Below are 19,230 nucleotides of genomic sequence, written 5' to 3' on the forward strand. Positions count from 1 at the left end.
CTCTCCCAGATCTAAGATCCGTGGCTGTTCAGTTCAGTTCAGTTGCTCAGTCGTGTCCAATTCTTTGCGACCCCATGGACTGCAGCACACCAGGCCTCCCTGTCCATCACCAGCTCCCACAGTTTACTCAAACTTACGTCCATTGAGACCAAGTTACAAAATTAGAGGGAGCTTGATCGTTATGCAATACTCCAAATGGCCACAAGATGGAGATGTTACTCCACGAGAAAAGCTTTGTCTTCCTGCACTGTATGACTCCCCAAGTTGTATAATAGATTTGGAAATTTTTTCTTAAAAATTATAGAAAAGGAAAAAAGCTCATTAGTACTTGCAAATTCAGGCACAAGATTTAAAAGATTTTAGGGGTGAATCCTGGCAAAGTTGCTGCTGCTGCTGCTGAGTCACCCAGGGTTTAATTCATAGCTTTATTTTTCTGCCAAAGCACCAAGGAAGAAGTCTTTTCCACGTCTTCCTTCCCTGATAAGAATCTCTGCAAGGTTTTGTTAGGATGCATTGGTTCTTGTGTGTCAGAGCTCCTGATGTATCATAAACATCCAGGAAATAGATGCTGAATGGAAAGGATGTTGAATTTGTTGACCTGCCTCACTGACAGTCACCTCGGAATTAAAAGATACACTCTTCTGTGAGAATTTCCTGTTCCCATAAGAACTGTGGATGTGATTTGCTAAAATGGTTAGAGCTGTTTGTTGTTTTTGACTAGAATTTGGCTTTCCTGTATTTTAGAGGCATTTGCCTCAAGGACCAGATGACCAGGGATTGGGGAGACCTGAGCTGGCAGGATGTTTGCTGAGTGAAGACCTAGGAATCTTTATCACAGTCTACTTAACCAGTAGGAAAAGAAAGTATGAAAGCAACAGGATTAGGCAAACATGTGGCCCCAGAGGACGTCTCACTCAGCAGACGTTGAGAACAGAGGTGGGATGGAGCCGGAGGGTCTGGGGAATTTCTTGCTGCCATGAAAGCAAGGAAAATGAAATGTGCTGGGAGAAGGTCGCCACATGAAGTCTGAGATCGCCTGAGAGAGATCCTCAGAGACGATAAAGGGTGGATGCCCTGAGCCTGGGAGATGGAGAAATTTCTCGACCGAGACCTGCCTGTTGTTTCCCCCAGAGTATGATCACCACCTGGATAAATGAACTGAATTTATGCTGGACCACTTGGTCAGGGCCCTAGGGAGGAGCCCTGGTGAACTGGGGACCTTCATGATCAGGCCAGAGCAGGTAACGCTACCTTGACTGGTCTCCCAGGCACTTCCTGCAGCCAAGGAGCAGCCAGCCCTTCCAGAGTGGGAGATCAGCAAATCAGCGTCAGAACAGCTGTTTCCAATGTCTGATGTTTCAAGCCACTGGTTATTCCAATGTTGCTCATGCTTGAGTAATGTTCAGGCAACAGGTAAAGGAAAATAATTTGTTCATTCACACATTATGTTGAATTAAATAATTTAATGTTTAATCATAATGTTGTTGGGCTTCCCTTGTGGCTCAGCTGGTAAAGAATCCACCTGCAAAAAAAAAAGAATCCACCTACAATGCCAGAGACCTGCGTTCGACCCTTGGGTTGGGAAGATCTCCTGGAAAAGGGAAAGGCTACCCACTCCAGTATTTTGGCCTGGAGAATTCCATGGACTGTATAGTCTATGGGATCACAAAGAGTCAGACACAACTGAGTGACTTTCACTTCACTTCACATAATGTTGCAAAAATAAATCTGAATAAAGGGATTGTAACTCTTATAGAATTATATAAACGAAATGAAATCAGTATTTCAGAATGAAAGTGAAAGTTGAAAGTGTTAGTCACTCACTCGGGTCTGACTCTTTCCAACCCCATGGTCTGTCCATGGAATTCTTCAGGCAAGAATACCAGAGTGGGTTCCCATTCCCTTCTCCAAAGTATTTCAGAATAAATATAATTAACAGCAATGATATTGATAAGACAGATAATGCTTTTCTGAAACTCAGTTTCCACTCACAACCTGGATTACTGTTGTTCGGTTGCTAAGTTGTGTTGTTGGATTCTTTGCAACCCATGGTCTGCAGCACGCTGGGCTCCTCTGTCCTCCATTATCTCCTGGAATTTGCTCAAACTCATGTCTATTGAGTCAATGACGCTATCCAACTATCTCATCCTCTGCTGCTCCCTTCTCCTTCTGCCTTCAATCTTTCTCAGCATCAGGGTCTTTTCCAAGGAGTCAGTTCTTCGCATCAGGTGGCCAAAGTATTGGAGCTTCAGCATCAGTCCTTCCAATAAATATTCAGGGTTGATTTCCTTTAGGACTGACTGGTTTTGATCTCCTTGTAGTCCAAGGAACACTCAAGAGTCTTCTCCAACACTACAATTCGAAAACATCAATTCTTTGGTGCTCAATCTTCTTTATGATCCAACTCTCACATCCATACATGACTACTGGAAAAACCATAGCTTTGACTATTTGGACATAAGTTGGCAAAGTGATGTCCCTGCTTTTAAATATGCTGTCTAGGTTTGAAGGAAATGGCAACCCACTCCAGTATTCTTGCCCAGAGAATTCCATGGACAGAAGAGCCTGGTGAGGCTACAGTCCATGGGGTCATAAAGAGTCAGACACGACTGACTAACACTTAGGTTTGTCATAGCTTTCCTTCCAAGGAGCAAGAGTCTTTTAATATCATGGCAGTGCTCACCATCTGCAGTGATTTTGGAGCCCAAGAAAATAAAGTCTGTCACTGTTTCCACCCTTTCCCTTCTAGTTACCTACCGTGAAGTGACGAGACCAGATGCCATGATGTTAGTTTTTTGAATGTTGAGTTTTAAGCCAGCTTTTTCACTCTTCTCTTTCACTCTCAAGAGGCTCTTTAGTTTCTCTTTCTGCCATTAGCGTGGTGTCATCTGCATATCTGAAGTTGTTTTTATTTCTCCCAGCAATTTTGACTACACTTGTGCTTCATCCAGCCTGGCATTTCACATGATGTGCTCTGCATATAAGTTAAATAAGCCCTGTGATGAGATACAGCCTTGTCATCCTCCTCTCCCAATTTTGAACCAGTCTGTTGTTCCATGTCTGATTCTAAGTGTTGTTTCTTGACCTGCACACAGGTTTCTCAGGAGGCAGGTCAGGTGGTCTGGTAGTCCCATCTCTTTAAGAATTTTCCACATTTTGTTGTGATCCACACAGTCAACGGTTTTAGCATAGTCAATGAAGCAGAAGTCGAATTTTTTTCTGGAATTCCCTTGCTTTCTCTATGATCCAATAAATGTTGGCAATTTGATATCTGGTTCCTCTGCCTTTTCCAAACCCAGCTTGTACATTTGGAAGTTCTCAGTTCACATACTGCTGAAGCCTAGCTTGAAGGATTTTGAACGTTACCTTGCTAGCATATGAAATGCGTCTAATTATATAGTACTTTAAACATTCTTTGGCATTGCCCTTCTTTGAGATTCGAGTGAAAACTAACTGAAAATGAAAACACAACACGGAGAGGCATCAATTATATGGTGGGAATTCCTTTGGGTTTGGCATTAATGACAAGTAAGTCACCACTCTTGTCTATCCACCCTACTGCAGATTCTTGCTTCAAACAGCAAATCTGTGCCATAATTTGGCCTTTTCTTGGCACGAATAAACCTTTTACTACTAAATTCAACTCCATTCTTCTTGTGTTAGCTCAGCCCATGACAATTAATGTAATACAGTAAGTCCTCGAGATACAAATCTTCAAGTTTTGAATTTCAAAGATGTGAGTGCGCGTTGCATCTATATCAGGCATGAATGAAATTTCAGCTCGCCCTCCATCTCCTACTGCTGAAGATTCTTCAGCTCTACTGTCTCCCACCTCCTCTCTCTCCTCCACTCAGTAAATTTTCTTGCCTGTTCACTCAACGTCAGCTGTTGTGTTGCACTACTGTGCTTTTCAAGGTGCTGTACTATAAGATTAAAAATATTTTCTTTATTTTTTTGTGTTTTTTTTTAATGTATTATTTGTGTGAAAATATAAGCCTATTACAGTATAATATTATATAGCCGAGTGTGTTAGGTACCTAGGCTAACTTTGTTAGATTTACGAAAAAACTGGACTTTCGAATATGCTCTCAGAATGGAACTCATTCGTATGTGGGGGACTTACTGTACTACTTGGTTCCAGGGCTGGAAACAAAAGTGGGGTTGGGCTGCTGTAAGGGCAACTATATGTGGCGTACATGTTCATGCCTATATATTTTTCCCCCCAAATATTTATTTATTTATTTATTCAGGCTCTGCTGGGCCCTAGTTTCGGCACTCCGGATCTTCACTGTGGCGCTCAGCACGTGGAATCTAGTTCCCTGTGCATGCATGCTCAGTTGCTTTAGTCGTGTCTGACTCTCTGCAACCCTATGGACTGTAGTTCTCCAGGCTCCTCTGTCCGTGGGATTCTCCAGGCAAGAATACTGGAGTGGGTTACCATTCCCTTCTCCAGGGGATCTTCCTGACCTGGGGATGGAACCTGCCTCTCTTGTATCTCCTGAATTGCAGGGGGAGTCTTTACTGCTGAGCCACTAGGGAAGCCCTCTGGTTCCCTGTGTTGGGAGCACAAGAGTCTTAGCCCCTGGACCACCAGGGAAGTCCCATGCCTATATATTTTTTAATGCACAGTTATTTTAATGGCAATGCTATTTATAATTTTTAAAAGGGGAAGATAAACCAAAATTTCTAAGCATCGGTGAATGTTCAATCATAAGAGTCACACAGCTCTTACAATGACATGTTCATGCCAATTTAAAAAAGATGATTATTAACATGAAAACACAAAATGAAAAAATTATTATTGAAAACACTCTGGAAAAACACTGCTTTATTAAATTCTCTCCTCAAGATGAATTCCCTGGCAGGGAATTATTAAGTGAAAGCTAAAGAGCTTTATGGCTCTTGTTACATTGTACCAAGTAGACTTTCATAAATCAATATTTTCACTGAAATGATATTTCTCAGCTTGCCTCCCAGGCTCATAGTTTAATCCAGGAGAATATGGGTTTGGGGGCCCAGCTCATGCGAGTGCAGAAATCATGGCTCAGGGTGCCAGCCTTACTCAAATCCTGTTCCTCCTCTGCCCAGGTCCCAGCTAGCCTCTCTTCTGTCTCATGGTGAATACACAATCTTTCCCTGGCACCCCAGGCATCTGACCTTCTCTCTTCCTGTGATGCCTGGTTCCCCTGGTCTCTGAACACCCTGCGTGTGCTCCTGGAACTCGACTCTGGTCTGGAACCCTGACCCAGCTGTCCACTTGGCTGGCTCCTCCTGTACCCCTAATCATCCTATTTAAAGTTGCAACCCCTTGCCAGAGGCGATGGATAGGGGAAGAGATATTTGGGGAGTTTGGGATGGACATGTGCATGCTGCTACATTTAAAATGGATAGCCAAAAAATAAATTAAAAAAAAAATAAAATGGATAGCCAACAAGGTCCTATTGTATAGCTCGATGTTGTGTGTGGTCTGGATGGGAGACGAGTTTGGGGAAGATGCATACATATATATGTATGGCTGAGTCCCTTTGCTGTTCACCCGAAACTATCACAGCACTATTTGTTAATTGGCTATACCCTAATGTGAAATAAAGTTAAAAAAAATAAAGTTGCAAGCTCTGCCTACCTCCTCTTCTCCACTGCTGCCCTCTCATTTTCTTCTTCTTCTTTTTTTTTTTTTTAAGATTTTTTGATATGGATCATTTTAAAGTTTTTATTGAAAATTTTACCCTATTGCTTCTGTTTTATATTTTGTTTTTTGGCCCCAAGGCATATGGCATCTTAGCCCCATGACCAGGAATCAAATCCACACCCTCTCTACTGGAAGGTGAAGTCTTAACCACTGGACCACCAGGGAAGTCTCCCATCCACCTCGTCAGCTTGGCTGTTTTCCCGAACACACACCACCCCTGATACGCCGGGCAGAGGTGGTGACTTGTCAGCATCTTTATTTTCTGTCTCCCCGGTCAGAACACAAGCTCTGAGGACAGTCTTCTCCACTCGATGCGTGTTCAGTGTGGAGCAGAGCATCAGGCACAAGGGGAGATGCTCCAGTCGGAGTTGAATGAGTGAGTGAATGGTTTTCGTGACTGGGGAGGCACAAAGGCTGATGATGCAAAGACGGGAGAACTCTTGGGATCTGAGGAGACAGAGCTCAGAGGTCAGGAGCAATCTAAGGGCTCTGCTTATTTCCCTTCCCTAGAGTCTGGGCATGCCTTCCATCAGCTTTGACCGATAGAGAAGAAGAGATGTCTGGACTTCCACGCCCAGGCCTTATGAAATCTGGCAGCTTCCGCCTCCTTCTCTTGTGTGTTCTCCCTCCTCCACTTGCTGTGTTTGAGAAGCCTGGTTATAAGGAGAGATCAGATGTGAAGGTGGCATGAGGAGGGGAGGCCCTGAGGCTACATGGAGGAGAAGCAAGGACTCCAGCCCACGGAGAGGGCAGAGACCCCCAGAGACAGGACCCCAGGCATCTGTCCAAGCTGCCTCCGCTGGAGCATCTCCTGTGAGTGAAGAAGCCGTGTCAGCCTCAGTGGAGAAGACATGAGCTGTCCCCCTTGTGCTCTGGTCCCTGACCCGCAGAATCTGAGAGATAATAATACGGTTGCTGTTTCAACCACTAAGTTTTAGGGAGGAGTTTGTCATACAGCAACAGGTAAGAGAAGCAGGGTCATTTCTCAAGAGTGTAAGTTGGTGGAAGGGGCACAGGTCTGAGCTTTGGTGAGCTGAGAGGAAAGATGAGAGGAACAGTTAGACACCAGGAGCACCGAGTTAGACATCGAGGGCTTGGGTGGAGCCAGGAGCCGAGACTTCCACTGGCGGTGGGAGAGCCGGCGCCAACACTGGTGTCAAGTTCAAGCACGTCTGGTCCTTTGCATCCCACTGCCTTGGTCCCCTGCCACTTGGCCAGCCTCCAAACAGGATTCACTGTGGGCTTCAGAGAGCACACTTTTGGGATCCATATAAAGACAGAACACGGAGTAGAGGTGGCTCCTTGAAGCGTCCTCCCCGGAGGCAGTGGTGTGTGTCTGCGTGTCTCTGTATCTCTGCGTGTGTGTGTGCAGTCCACTGTGGTGGGGCGCTCCACCGGGAGCCTGGGGATCTTTGTGAAGGCACGATGATCAACAATGACATCTGCTGAAACGAACACCGCCTGCTCAGGGAGTAAGTCCTGGCTTGAGTTAGTTTTCAAGGCAGTGTTTGTCCTGCGTGTGGGTTTATGCACTCTTGTGCAGAGGCAGCGCCGCGCAGAGGAGCAAGCACAGGCATTGAGACTGGGCAGACATGGGTTCAACTTCCTCAGCCACTGAGGACCAGTGTGATCACAAAAAGTTTCCTCATCTGGCTGAGACATGGTTTTTTTCCCAGCCGTGTTCTCTTTGCATGTCAATTTATTTATCCATAAAACAGCCACAAAATGATGTGCTTGCTTTGAAAGGGTTGTCATGAAGCTTCAGTTCAGTTGAGTCGCTCAGTCGTGTCTGACTCTTCGCGACCCCGTGGACTGCAGCACGCCAGGCCTCCCTGTCCATCACCAACTCCCGGAGTCTACTCAAACTCATGTCCATCGAGTCAGTGATGCCATCCAACCATCTCATCCTCTGTCGTCCCTTTCTCCTCCCACTTTCAATCTTTCCCAGCATCAGGGTTTTTTCAAATGAGTTAATTCTTTGCATCAGGTGGCCAAAGTATTGGAGTTTCAGCTTCAGCATCAGCCTCCCAATGAATATTCAGGACTGATTTCCTTTAGCATTGACTGGCTTGATCTCCTTGCAGTCCAAGAGATTCTCAAGAGTTTTCTCCAACACCACAGTTCAAAAGCATTAATTCTTTGGTGCTCAGCTTTCTTTATAGTCCAACTCTCACATCCATACATGACTATTGGAAAAGCCATAGCTTTGACTAGACAGACATTTGCTGGCAAAGTAATGTCTCTGCTTTTTAATATGCTGTCTAGGTTGGTCATAGCTTTTCTTCCCAGGAGCAAGCGTCTTTTAATTTCATGGCTGCAGTCACCATCTGCAGTGATTTTGGAGCCCAAGAAAATAAAGTCTGTCACTGCTTCCATTGTTTCCCCATCTATTTGCCATGAGGTAATGGGACTTGGATGCCATGATCTTAGTTTTCTGAATGTTGAGTTTTAAGCCAACTTGTTCACTCTCCTCTTTCACTTTCATCAAGAGGCTTTTTAGTTCTTCTTCACTTTCTGCCATAAGGGTGGTGTCATCTGCATATCTGAGGTTATTGATATTTCTCCCAGCAATCTTGATTTTAGCTTGTGCTTCCTCCAGCCCAATCATGAAGGTTAAATAATACAAAAGAACCTAGAGGACACCTGGCACTTAGTAAGGTGCTCAATAAGTTAGGATTTCCCAGCCTGGGTGATAATAAAGCATCACCCAGAACTAGCTGCCATGTAGACACTGTGCTGTCCTCTGGGGAGGTACACGTGTGCGCATGCATGTGTGTGTATGTGTGAGTGTGTGTGTGTGTGTGTGTGTGTGTGTGTGTGTGTGTGAGTAGGTGTGTGTAATGAGCACTCCAGGTGATGCTTATTACTGGACAAACTTGAAAACACTGCCAACAACATTAGTTCTGCCCCCTCCATCCTCTTTTTGTACTTTATTCTCCCCAACTTTTTAGACAATTTCAAACCTCTTCTGTAAGAATAATACAATGAATAAAATAATATAAAGAATAATATAACACTACATACTAATGTTAACCAAAGTACATTTTACCTTATTTGTGTGTATTCTCCCTGTCTCCGCACACACATGCACACACACACAATTTTACTGACAGACCCAAGTGAAAGTAAATTGCAGACCTTGAGACCGTCACTCATCCTGCCCAACCAAACACCATCTTCACATCCAAGGAGCTTTACATAGGCTCAGTTGTGTCATCTTAAGTACAGGCCATGCTGAAGTTTTCCCTCTGCTCAAATGTTCCTGATCACTCTTTTTATGAGAATCATTGTCACTGAGTCTATTACAGGAGCATGTTATTTTGAACCAAGTGTGACTCTCTGTCCCTGCTCTTTTTTACCTGCTAGAGGTAGCTGGTCGACTGTCCCTAGAGACGTCTGCAGATGGCTGAAGACAGTTTCCCTCCAGACCCTCCCTCCCGCATCCTGGTCACCATCCTGATCCTCTGGGCTCTTTCCTGGTGGCCGATTGATTTAATGTGACATGTGGTTCCCAGGACTGGAGGCCGAAGGATCCAGCTGGGGTCTGACTCCTGAACAGGGCCCTGTGGTCTCCCTCTGAGGGGCAGCTGTCCATCTTCAAATGCAGGCTCTGCTCATCCTGTCATACTGAGCTTGCATAAACTAAATAATGTTCAATTTCCCACCAACAGCCAGGCACCCCATCTAGCTCTTGGGCAATTGATGTCATTGATAGAAATTGATGCAGAGAAAGAGACGGAAACTAACATAAGCTGAGACTGTGTGACATGCCAGGCCCTGGGGAGATGAAGATGGGAGGGACACAGGCCGGCCTCCAGGGGCAGCCTAGAGCTACCTGACATAAAACCTGTCTGAGGGGCTTCCCTGGTGGCTCAGTGGTAAAGAATCCACCTGCCAATGCAGGAGACGTGGGTTTGATCTCTGGCTCAGGAAGATCCCACATGCTGCAGAGCAACTAAGTCCATGCACCACAACTGTTGAGCCTGTGCTCTAGAGCTTGGGAGCCGCTACTGCTGAAATCTGCAGGCCCTAAAGCCTGCACTCTGCAACAAGAGAAGCTACTGCATGAGAAACCCAGACATCGCAACTAGAGAGCAGTCCCCGCTTCCTGCAACTAGAGAAAATCCCGAGCAGCCATGAGGGCCCAGCACAGCCAAAAATAAACAAATAAATACAATTTAAAAATCAATTAAAAACCCTCTCTGAGTCTCAGTGTTCTCATGTCTAGAAGTGGACAACATTCCAACCTCCTAGGTCTGTGTGAAGGTGTAATAAGACAGCACGAATGACAGGGCTCTGGCATATAGTGGGTGTCTGTTTTGGGAGTTGAAGAATAAATGGAATTTGGGGGTAACAGGAATGTTCCAGCAATGGAGACACGAAGCTCTGTACTAAATACCCCCAAATCATACACATTAAAATGATTAATATAGTGAATTTTGTTAAGTGAATGTTATCAAAATAAAAAAAAGAGAGTAAATTAAGATTTTCCAGGCTGGAAAGGTGAGTAGGAGGGATGGGGAGCAGATTTGAGGCATAATAATAAGTTTCTGAGCGCTTCTGATAATGATGATGCAGGGCAATGTCAAGGAAAGAGCCTGTGGGGACTCCACTAGGGATTCCCCTGTCCAGGATGACTTTCAATGTGCTTTATGACCCAAGTCATATTCCACATTGTTATGCACCAATATAACCTGAAAGACTTTTCAAACGCTGCGCTAAGCTCAAGCCCAAGGCTAAGTCAGCCCAAGGAGAGCTGGAAGAAACTATTCGAGTTGAGAGATGGAGGGACTTCCCTGGTGGTCCCTCCGGATCACCAGGGGAATCCCAAATGAACTTATGTACAACATAAAAACAGACTCACAGACTTGGAGAACGAACTTATGGTTGCCAGGAGGGGAGAGTGAGGGGAAGCTATAGTTAGGAAGTTTGGGGTAGAAATGTACACGCTGCTGTATTTTAAATGGATAACCAATAAGGACCTACTGTACATCACAGGAAACTCTGCTCAGTGTTATGCGTCAGCCTGGATGGGAGTGGGGTTTGAAGGAGAACGGATACATGCGTATGTAAGGTTGTTCACCTGAGACGATCACAACTCTGTTCATCAGCTATACTCCAATACAAAATAAAAAGCTTAGAAATTAAAAAAAAGATTACGAAGTAAAAAATATTTTAAAAAGCTGAGAGCTGGAGTTGTATGAATCAGTATGGTGGGTGCCACACTTTCTGCCTCCTGGGAGAGGTTTAAAGGGATGCCTGTTTGAATGTAATCCTGTAAAAAAAAATAAAGAAATCCTGAAGAAGTGCGCATGCCTGGATATTTTATCTTAAGCTCTTCATCCAAAGTTGAGGACTCACGTAGGCCAGCAGGCTGAAGGCCCGTCTTTCCTGTCCTCTTAGGGGTCCAGCTACCCCCAAAGCCAAAGTCCCACAGACCAACCGGCCTCTAAGGGCCTGGCTCCTCTCTTTAGAGGGCTGTGTAGTGAGATGTGAGCAGACATGGAATAAAGCCTGAGAAAGCACAGACATGTTAACAAAGCTGATTTTTAACACCAGTTTATTGTATTTTTACAATAATAAAAATAAATTAGTCATACACAAAAATAGTTGTCATTTTTGCCGAAGAGAAAGCAGACTGTTTACTCATACAATTTACCTTCTACCCTCCACCTCTTTAACCAATGATTGACACCCAAGGGTGACCCGGGGTTGATGGAGTGTTCTGTGGGTTCCATGCTCCTGGCTGCGGAGTTGACCACCCAGAGCCCCCCTCAGCAGCCACCAGCGGGGACCCTGGGGGTGTGGTCAGAGCAGTGAGTGCATCAGCTCCTGTATAACCCTCCTTGCCCCTGCCAGGGGACCCTGCCCTCTTCCCCGCTCCAAGTCAGCCCCCTGAGCCACTTATTGCTGGTGATTCTGATGAATGAGGCAAGACAAAGAGAAGGGTTGAAAAAGACCCCTGTATTTCCTTCTCCAAATATTTGAGGGTGAGGAGAGGGCAGATTATATGAGCAAATATGATATTTAAGGTGGAAAGGTGGCAATCCAGACAGACCTGTTTTCAGGTACAATCCCAGGGGTAAAAAACCCCTGAATGAGTCAAAAAATAGAGTAATTTCTATTTGATCTTAAAACCCAAGGAACTTGGCTAGTCAGTATACTTAAGTGTAACCATGGGCTTAGAGTAAGATGCCACGTGCAGCAACTTTCTGGGGAGGCTGGGTTAGTAGGATCAAATAATTTTACATAAATGTGGATTGAATATGTAAATAAATACCTATTAGGTCCCTTTAAAATTAACATATTCTAAATAATAGAACTATTTTGGTGTAGTGACTCATTCCGCCGGTCGAGTTCAGAATACACATTTCCTATAAACATCTTGTATTTACAAAGAACAAAATAATAAGTTATAACAAAGTATATCCTTCCGTCAAACTGACTGGTGGGGGTCTGGGGGTCAAGGCAGGTGGAAATCAAGTTTATGTAACAGAACGGCTTTCCTTTCACTGAAGCAAAGGGTTCAACGTCTAGAAGACGCTGAGAAAGCCGTCTGGAGGGTCCCAGCCCACGGGGTCACTTTTCCTCGTCACAACGGTTGTCTCCCACTGTCAGCCACTGAAGAGAAAGAGCCAGGAGTGTGGTGCAGGGTGGGGAGAATGCTGTAGCTCCAGCAAAGATGCAGGAAAGCAAAGCGAGTTGAGACGGAGATGGTATTTAGAGGGTCCTTGTCTAGTCGAGGCACTGCCTCCATCCAGGTGTGTGACCCTAGGCAGGGAACTAGCCATCAGGACGTTTGATTGGTCATTCTCAAAGCAGGACCAGATAGGGCAGCTCTGACCAGTTGGCTAGCGGTTCTCTGAGGTCACATTCAGCTCTTGGGAGGAATGCAACACTGGGTTTAGAATGGTAGTCATAACAACAGGAAGTACCTGTGCTGTGTACTTGCCATCCCAGACCAGGTGAATCACTTAAAGCTGTTCTACTTACAGAGTCACCAAAGTCCAGACTGGAAGGAATCTTAAAAGTCCTGTTACCCCAGCTAGGTGCTTGGATCCCCCCTACCCCCTTCAGCATCCATGACAGAGGGCCATTAAGACTCTGCTGAGACCTCCAGGAATGGGTGAGTCAGCAGTACCTACCATGGAGCCCTCGACCTTCTGAAGGTGCTCATGTGCAGAAAGGAGGTTCTCCTGCAAGAGCTAAAATCTGCCTCCCTGCAGCCCTCACCTCCTAGGATGGCTCTCCTGGTGCTCCCCAAATCTCTCCTCCAGCCTCAACCTCCTCATGAAGTCCTTGCCCTGCTTCTCACAGTCCACACCCCTCCACAGGATCAGGCATGCTCGTCTGAATGTTATATGTTATCAGTATTCTTCTTAAAGTTTACGGCAATCACAGATAGGGTTCACCAAATGTTTTCTCCTTATGCCTGAATGCTCTGTGGCTTTTTGTTTATTTTGGGTTTTTTTGGTATATTTTTTTTGGAGGGGGGTAGTAGTTTCATCCCACTTTCTTGACCCTCATTGAGCTCAGCCAATTGAAACTTTTACCTGCTCCCCACATTGTACTTCTATAATTTTGTTTTGAAATCCAAAGGTGGGACTTTATGTTGCTTCCCGGTGAATTTTGAAGATCTAGGTTTTATTCTAGTCTCTCAGACATTTTTAGCCCTAGAACTTGTCATTTAGCTGTTACCGCTCCAACTTCTTGGCATCCACCAATTTCATTAGGAAGTTGTCTACTTTCCCATCTAAGCCACACTAAAAAGGTTGCATACGGCAAGGGTGCAGCGTTGGTCTCCACCTGCCAGGCTGACAGAGGTTCCCTCAGGTTTGATGATTCAATCTGTTTTGAGGGAAATCATATTTCTTTCTGCCACTTACATGTGTGTCTTTGATATTACAAAATGGATGTTCAAATTAGAAAAAGACAGCCACAGGTTTAGCAAGGCCTTAGTAACATCTGGGTTTCTCTCGGCCACACAACTTGACAACAAATGAAGACGGTGCCCCTCATTTTCGTCCCTCTGGAAGGCCATTCTTTTTTAAAGGAAGAAGTGATGAAAGCTAAATCCTTTGGGGGTGAGTAAATGGTAAATACCCCAACAGCCGTGGGCCGGAGAAGTAAGGCAAAGGGACAGACGGGGACAGTTCTGAGCGCTGCCGTCACACGGGCTGTGCTCACCTGGGTTCCCCACCAGCGTGCAAGCAGCAGGCAGTGAACACGCCCTTCACGAACTGAACCAGCTCTATCTGGTAGCTGGGTTTGCAAGCTTTTTTGTTTCAGTGCCATATTTCTTACATTGCTCCTTTTCTAGGGGGAGAAACGTGAGTCTATGTGAGAATGGGAAGGATGGGCTGCACTGAATAGCCTTTGCCCTTTGCAAGGGGCACGCTTTCCTTTTCCAATAAGTGATATCACACACAAAAAAGCAAACTATTTCCGTTTGGAGCTTTCTTGATTTTTTTTGGTGAGAAAAGCACAGAACTTAAATTCATCTAATTTTAAAATGCAGAGCAGGGACTGATGCAATTTGGTTTGCAGGAAAAAAAAGAGTATTAAAATGTAAATTTCAATGCTGCATCATGGCCAGTTATGGGAACAGACTGAGAAGGAGATGGGAGATGGAGGATCATGGGAAGGAGAGGATGAGACAAGGGGGCCAAGAAAATGGGAAAGAGGCACCTCTGGAAGGAGAAAGGAGCACTGTCACTGGAAATGTTACTGGACATTATATGTGTGTTGTGCTAGAAACAGAGGCATTTAGATGCTGACATAAGAAAGTAGGAAATTAGTAAAAACTGAGTTTTTAAAACAAGTTGATAAACCCCCTAATCTAGTAACAAATGCCCTTTCCAGACAAATGAATTCCAAGACTAGCTCAACTATTTGTTGCAAGAGACAAAAAAAGATGCTTAGTTTCAGTACTTATTTCCCCTGAAGACCTGGGGTTGATTCATTTGCTCCTACCCAGTTTCACACCTGGCAGGACGGCCGTTCTCATGGGAGCATCCCTGATCCTTTAAAGCACTGTTGGTAAGATTTAGGAGTCAGGGGACACTGTTGGACGTCAAAGAGACAAAGCCCCAGGCCAGTCGTGAGAATCCTGAGTTGGAAGAACCTGGGATGCTCACCTCTGACTTGGTGGAGAAAGCCCTTTTAAGCTGGTGAACTCACTCATATGGCAGCCATACCTCTGCTGTGTTGGGCAGCCTGGATGGCTAGAAGGTTTTCCTTTCATTTAAGCTGAAATCAGCCTTTCTGCTCTTCCACCCATTGATCTTGCTCTGCCCCCCAGCATGTAAAGAAAGCCTCCTCCAAGGAATCCTCCAAAGGACTGGCTTGTTCAGGAAGATCAGAGCGCAGCTGCAAAAAGGATACCCTCCCCTGGGACGAGAAGCAAGGCAAGTTATGAAACAGAGAGAGTGAGTGCTGGCTAGGAACCAGCCATATGCTTGGCCTCTCTGGTCTGCTTTTGATTGGTGGGCACGGGAATCTGGGCCTCTGCCCTGTTGTTTATTGCGCAAGTTGTATAAGGATCAGGATAGATGGGTGTGCTTTTGGAAAATGGTGACTGGGGCTTTCCAGAAAGAGAAAGACACTTATAGTAAGGCCAAATAGAATTTCTGAAAGCCCATGGGTAATGGGAGCGTGATGGAGTGTGTCAGACTGAGCTGGTAATACTGCTTCCAAAAGCACATCATCATCAAATTAGCAGATTTTTGGGTTAAAGGGCTCATGGGAGAAACTCAGTTGCTATAAATTTCAAAGCAAACTCTTGCTTTGAATAGGAAATAGGGCCAGGACCATAGTACTAAATAAGACAAATTTTCTTTATGCTTCCAATTTGTTCAGCCTGATTATTTTTCTTAGCGGGTGTAAGAATATACAAATATATTCCCCCCCTTCTTTTTCTTCACTGATTTTTTTCAGATGGCTCATCTTCCATATGTACTACATTCTCTTTCCAGCCTGAGGCCTTGGGAACTACAGTTATGTGAAGTAAATCAAGAAGGACCCTACTGCTGTGGCCATTGTGGAGGAGTTCACAGCCCCTTTTCCCAGGCTGATTGCATTAATAAAGATCTTAGTGCTCATACCTTGGAGGGGAGATATGGGTTGTGAGTCATGGGGCAAAGTGTGTGGGGGGGAGTGGGCAGGATGCAAAGAAAAACCCACAAATCAAAGCAGAAAGACCCAAGGGAGACTCTTTCTAATATAAACATAGGATTCCTACTGGGATAGGTTGGTTGGTTAGAGAGATGGCTGAGGAAGAGGCAAGAGCCCAGGGGGCTATGGAGCTGTGTGCTCTGGAAATCTGCTCTGGGTGTGTCCCAATGGGGAGAAGAAGAATAATTTAAGACAATCACCTTGCTACCCCAATGGCTTTCTTATTTCATGGGCTAGTTCTGTTAAGGATGGGGTTCGAGAACCTAGGCAGAGTCCTGTCACCAGGACCTGTGATTTTGTGGGGAAAAGGAAAAAAGAAACAGATGCCTGAAACAAATGAGTGCAGGGCCAGAGGAGAGAATTCAAAGGTCTGGGCTTTGTTTGCTGAATGGAAAACTTCTGAGCCTCCTGGTTTGAAAGGAAGCCACATTTTGCAGACCTCAGACTTCCGGCCAGGCCTCAGGGTGAGGGTTTTGTGGTCAGACCACAGGGGTTGGGACTCGTGACCTCATACCTGGCAGGTCAGTTACCTAAGTGAGTCTCAGTTTTCTTGTCAGTAAAATAGGGACCATGATTCATTCCCTGCCTCTCATTCTGGGGCACCATGAGCCATAATGAGCTAATATCTCTGACTTTACCTTCCAAACAATAAAGCACTACATTGGCAAGAGATATTTGTGTCATAAGGCAGGAAAACAGCCTCAGGTCTTTGAGCATGAAAATAGGCACAGCCAGGCTGAGGTAACAGAGGATTGCAGGCATCTTAGCAAGCCTTAGGGGGGCCCTGGGGTGGGGGTGCTGCCTCCTCTGACTCTTCCTGGGGCGCTGATATTGGAAAGGCCTGCAGCGCCAGGGACGAGACAGTGCCCAGACAGAGCCCGGCTGCTGACTTAGAAAGTGCCAGGACGGAGTCAGCTGAGAGCTGAAGGCACTCCCCACCGCTTGGTCTGCAGAGAGTGCAGGGGCCAGGCTTCTGGGTGGGGTCATCTGTTCATGGTGATGCTCAAAGGACAACCGTGGCCTTGCTCTTGGGCACCGTGTGTACACTTTACGAAGGCAGGGTGCGGAGTAACTTGACTGGCAGCTCCACAGGCCAGGGAGCCCCCGGTAAGGCAGCAGCCAGCGGGTCCCACCGTTCACAGACTCCCTGACCTGCCCACGGATGTGGAGTGGGATGTTATCTGCTCCCTGGGAAGCCCGAGTGCCTGTTGGCCACGCGCGTGCAGGAGGCGCAGCAAGCCGTCTTGTAGTAGTTGTAGACGCAGAGCCTGGCCTGGACCACCACATTGCAGTTGTAGTACCGGTCCTTGCAGTTTTCATCTGCAGCAGAGGAGAATGGAAAAGACTTTGAGCACGAGGAGCAGCGTAGACTTAGGGAATGAGAGAGGGCAGAGGGTGTGGCTATTCATCCCAGCTCCACTGTTTATTACCGATGGAAGGTGTGAGTGTGGGCTGAGAGCAGGTTCATATATATATTTTTATTCTTTAAACAAGCAGCTGAAATCTGTCTACTCTGACCTTAAGAATGCTGGAACCAAATCTGAATGCATTGCCATTTTAATCAATTCCCATTTAAGTTTCTCTTTGCTCACCATCTGTGCTATCAACAGCTACCTTAAATGATGAAATTCACACCCGAAGGATGCTGACCTCTCTGAACTCCATGACTTTGCACACAGTCACAGTGAGACCTAGAAGAATCTGGCATTTTGACACCAGAGAATTTGATGGAGATTAAGAAAGATAAATCTTTTATTGCAAGGTACGATTCCCTACTTACCAACTTCAGGGACACAGTCCTGAGGGTTACAAGATTCTTTTTCTTCTGGTTTCAACTGAGGGTCACAGAGATTACTTAGGGTCATGTCATCTGCCAGACAACGCACTTCCCGGACGCGGAAGCCGCCCTGACAGCTCTTGGAACACTGTGAGGGGAAGGGAAGAAAGTTAGGCTTCTTGGCAGCCCGTTCACTCAGCACGCTGAAGAAGGCAGATTTTGGAAAGTTCTGACATCTATCAAAGGAGACAATATTAAAACAAACTCCCCTGCACCTACTACTCAGCCTTAACGTGCATCTACTCACGGCTAGCCATGTCCCATCTGTACCCTTCCAGGATGATGTCTCAAATTACTTTGAAGCAGATCTAGACATCATATCACTTCTGTAATATTTCAGTTTGTAGCACTAAACAACCAAGATTCTTAAAAAATTACCAAAATATCATTATCACACCTAGATATTGACAATAGTTTCTTCTCTTCAAACATATATTTCATTTTGCTTGTGAATCTCAATTTTATTTTAGGTTTTCTTGCTCTATTTTGTAGTTTAAAAGTCCAGCTACAATTTTCAAACCCTGTTACTGACATGGCCACTTTCTAAAATAGAGATTTTTCGGGGGTGTGGGGATCAGGGTCTATATAAGGTCTGTACATTGCAGTTGGTTGACAGGCCTTTTAATCCATGGGTTCCTTCCCCCGTGTTTTTCCCCTTTGTACTTGAGTTGTTGGAGGAATGGAATCACCTGTCCTGAAGAGTTTCCCACAGTTTAAGATTTTGCTGAGAGCATCCCCCATGATACAGGCTGACATGTTCTTCTGTCTTCCACATTTCCCACTGATAGGATGTTGGATCCAATCTATTCAACCTTATCAGGTACAGGTTTGATTTGTGTTTGTGTGTGTGTGTGTGTGTGTGTGTGTGTGTGTGGTGAGACTACTTCATAGGATGTGTTTAGTTGTCTGTCTTTGGAGGAGGTCAACACTCACTCAAGAGCAGATCATTAGTTCATTTGGGGTTGAAAAATGGTGATAATATCCTAATACCACTTCTGCTTTACAAGCTGAGAACCTAAAGCATTCCCGCTCCTTCTTCACTTATGTTTACTCTGGTTACCCAGTGGTATGGCTTGTTTAGGAAAGACAGGGCAAATGTTTGATTATTTTCCTTTATTTATCACTTTTCAGAATAATGAGTTGGTTCCTCTAACATCCTACAATGGTGGATCCTCTAGTTAGTTTTTTAATCACTAAACTTATTATACATGGATGGATTTAAATTTATTATAGATGAATAGATTTAAACTTATAGATGGATGGATTATAGATGGATGGGTTTCATTCAATGCATGGCAGTTATTATTTTTACTGATGCTCATTGATGCCCCATCAGTGGCTACCCAGGGCTCAGAGTTGGTTCTTGAGCTCTTTAGACATGAACTCATCTTTAAGAACCTCCTTGCTGCCTAGTATAAAGAGTCATCCTGATTTAATTTATATCTATACATTCCCACACCTGGAATCAGACATTTTTCTTTGGCTCCTTTTAGTGGAGAATGGTATTTTGTTGTCGTTTTATTTATTTATT

General features: G+C 45.1%; 1 protein-coding gene across 1 annotated transcript in view; it reads right to left on the reverse strand.

Annotated features, from left to right (window-relative positions):
- Window positions 1-13,162: 13,162 nt before the first annotated feature.
- LOC120860849 (thrombospondin type-1 domain-containing protein 4-like) overlaps window positions 13,163-19,230 on the reverse strand; it is a 227,672-nt gene continuing 221,604 nt past the window's right edge. The window contains exons 11-12 of the mRNA XM_040236558.1: window positions 17,643-17,787; window positions 13,163-17,182 (exon numbers count right to left, since the gene is read on the reverse strand). Coding sequence (XP_040092492.1) covers window positions 17,040-17,182; window positions 17,643-17,787 — 288 coding nt within the window. The 3' untranslated portion in view covers window positions 13,163-17,039. The remainder of the gene's footprint in view (window positions 17,183-17,642; window positions 17,788-19,230) is intronic.

The sequence above is a fragment of the Oryx dammah genome, unplaced genomic scaffold (assembly GCF_014754425.2).
Source record: "Oryx dammah isolate SB20612 unplaced genomic scaffold, SCBI_Odam_1.1 HiC_scaffold_11208, whole genome shotgun sequence".
Lineage (NCBI taxonomy): Eukaryota > Metazoa > Chordata > Mammalia > Artiodactyla > Bovidae > Oryx > Oryx dammah.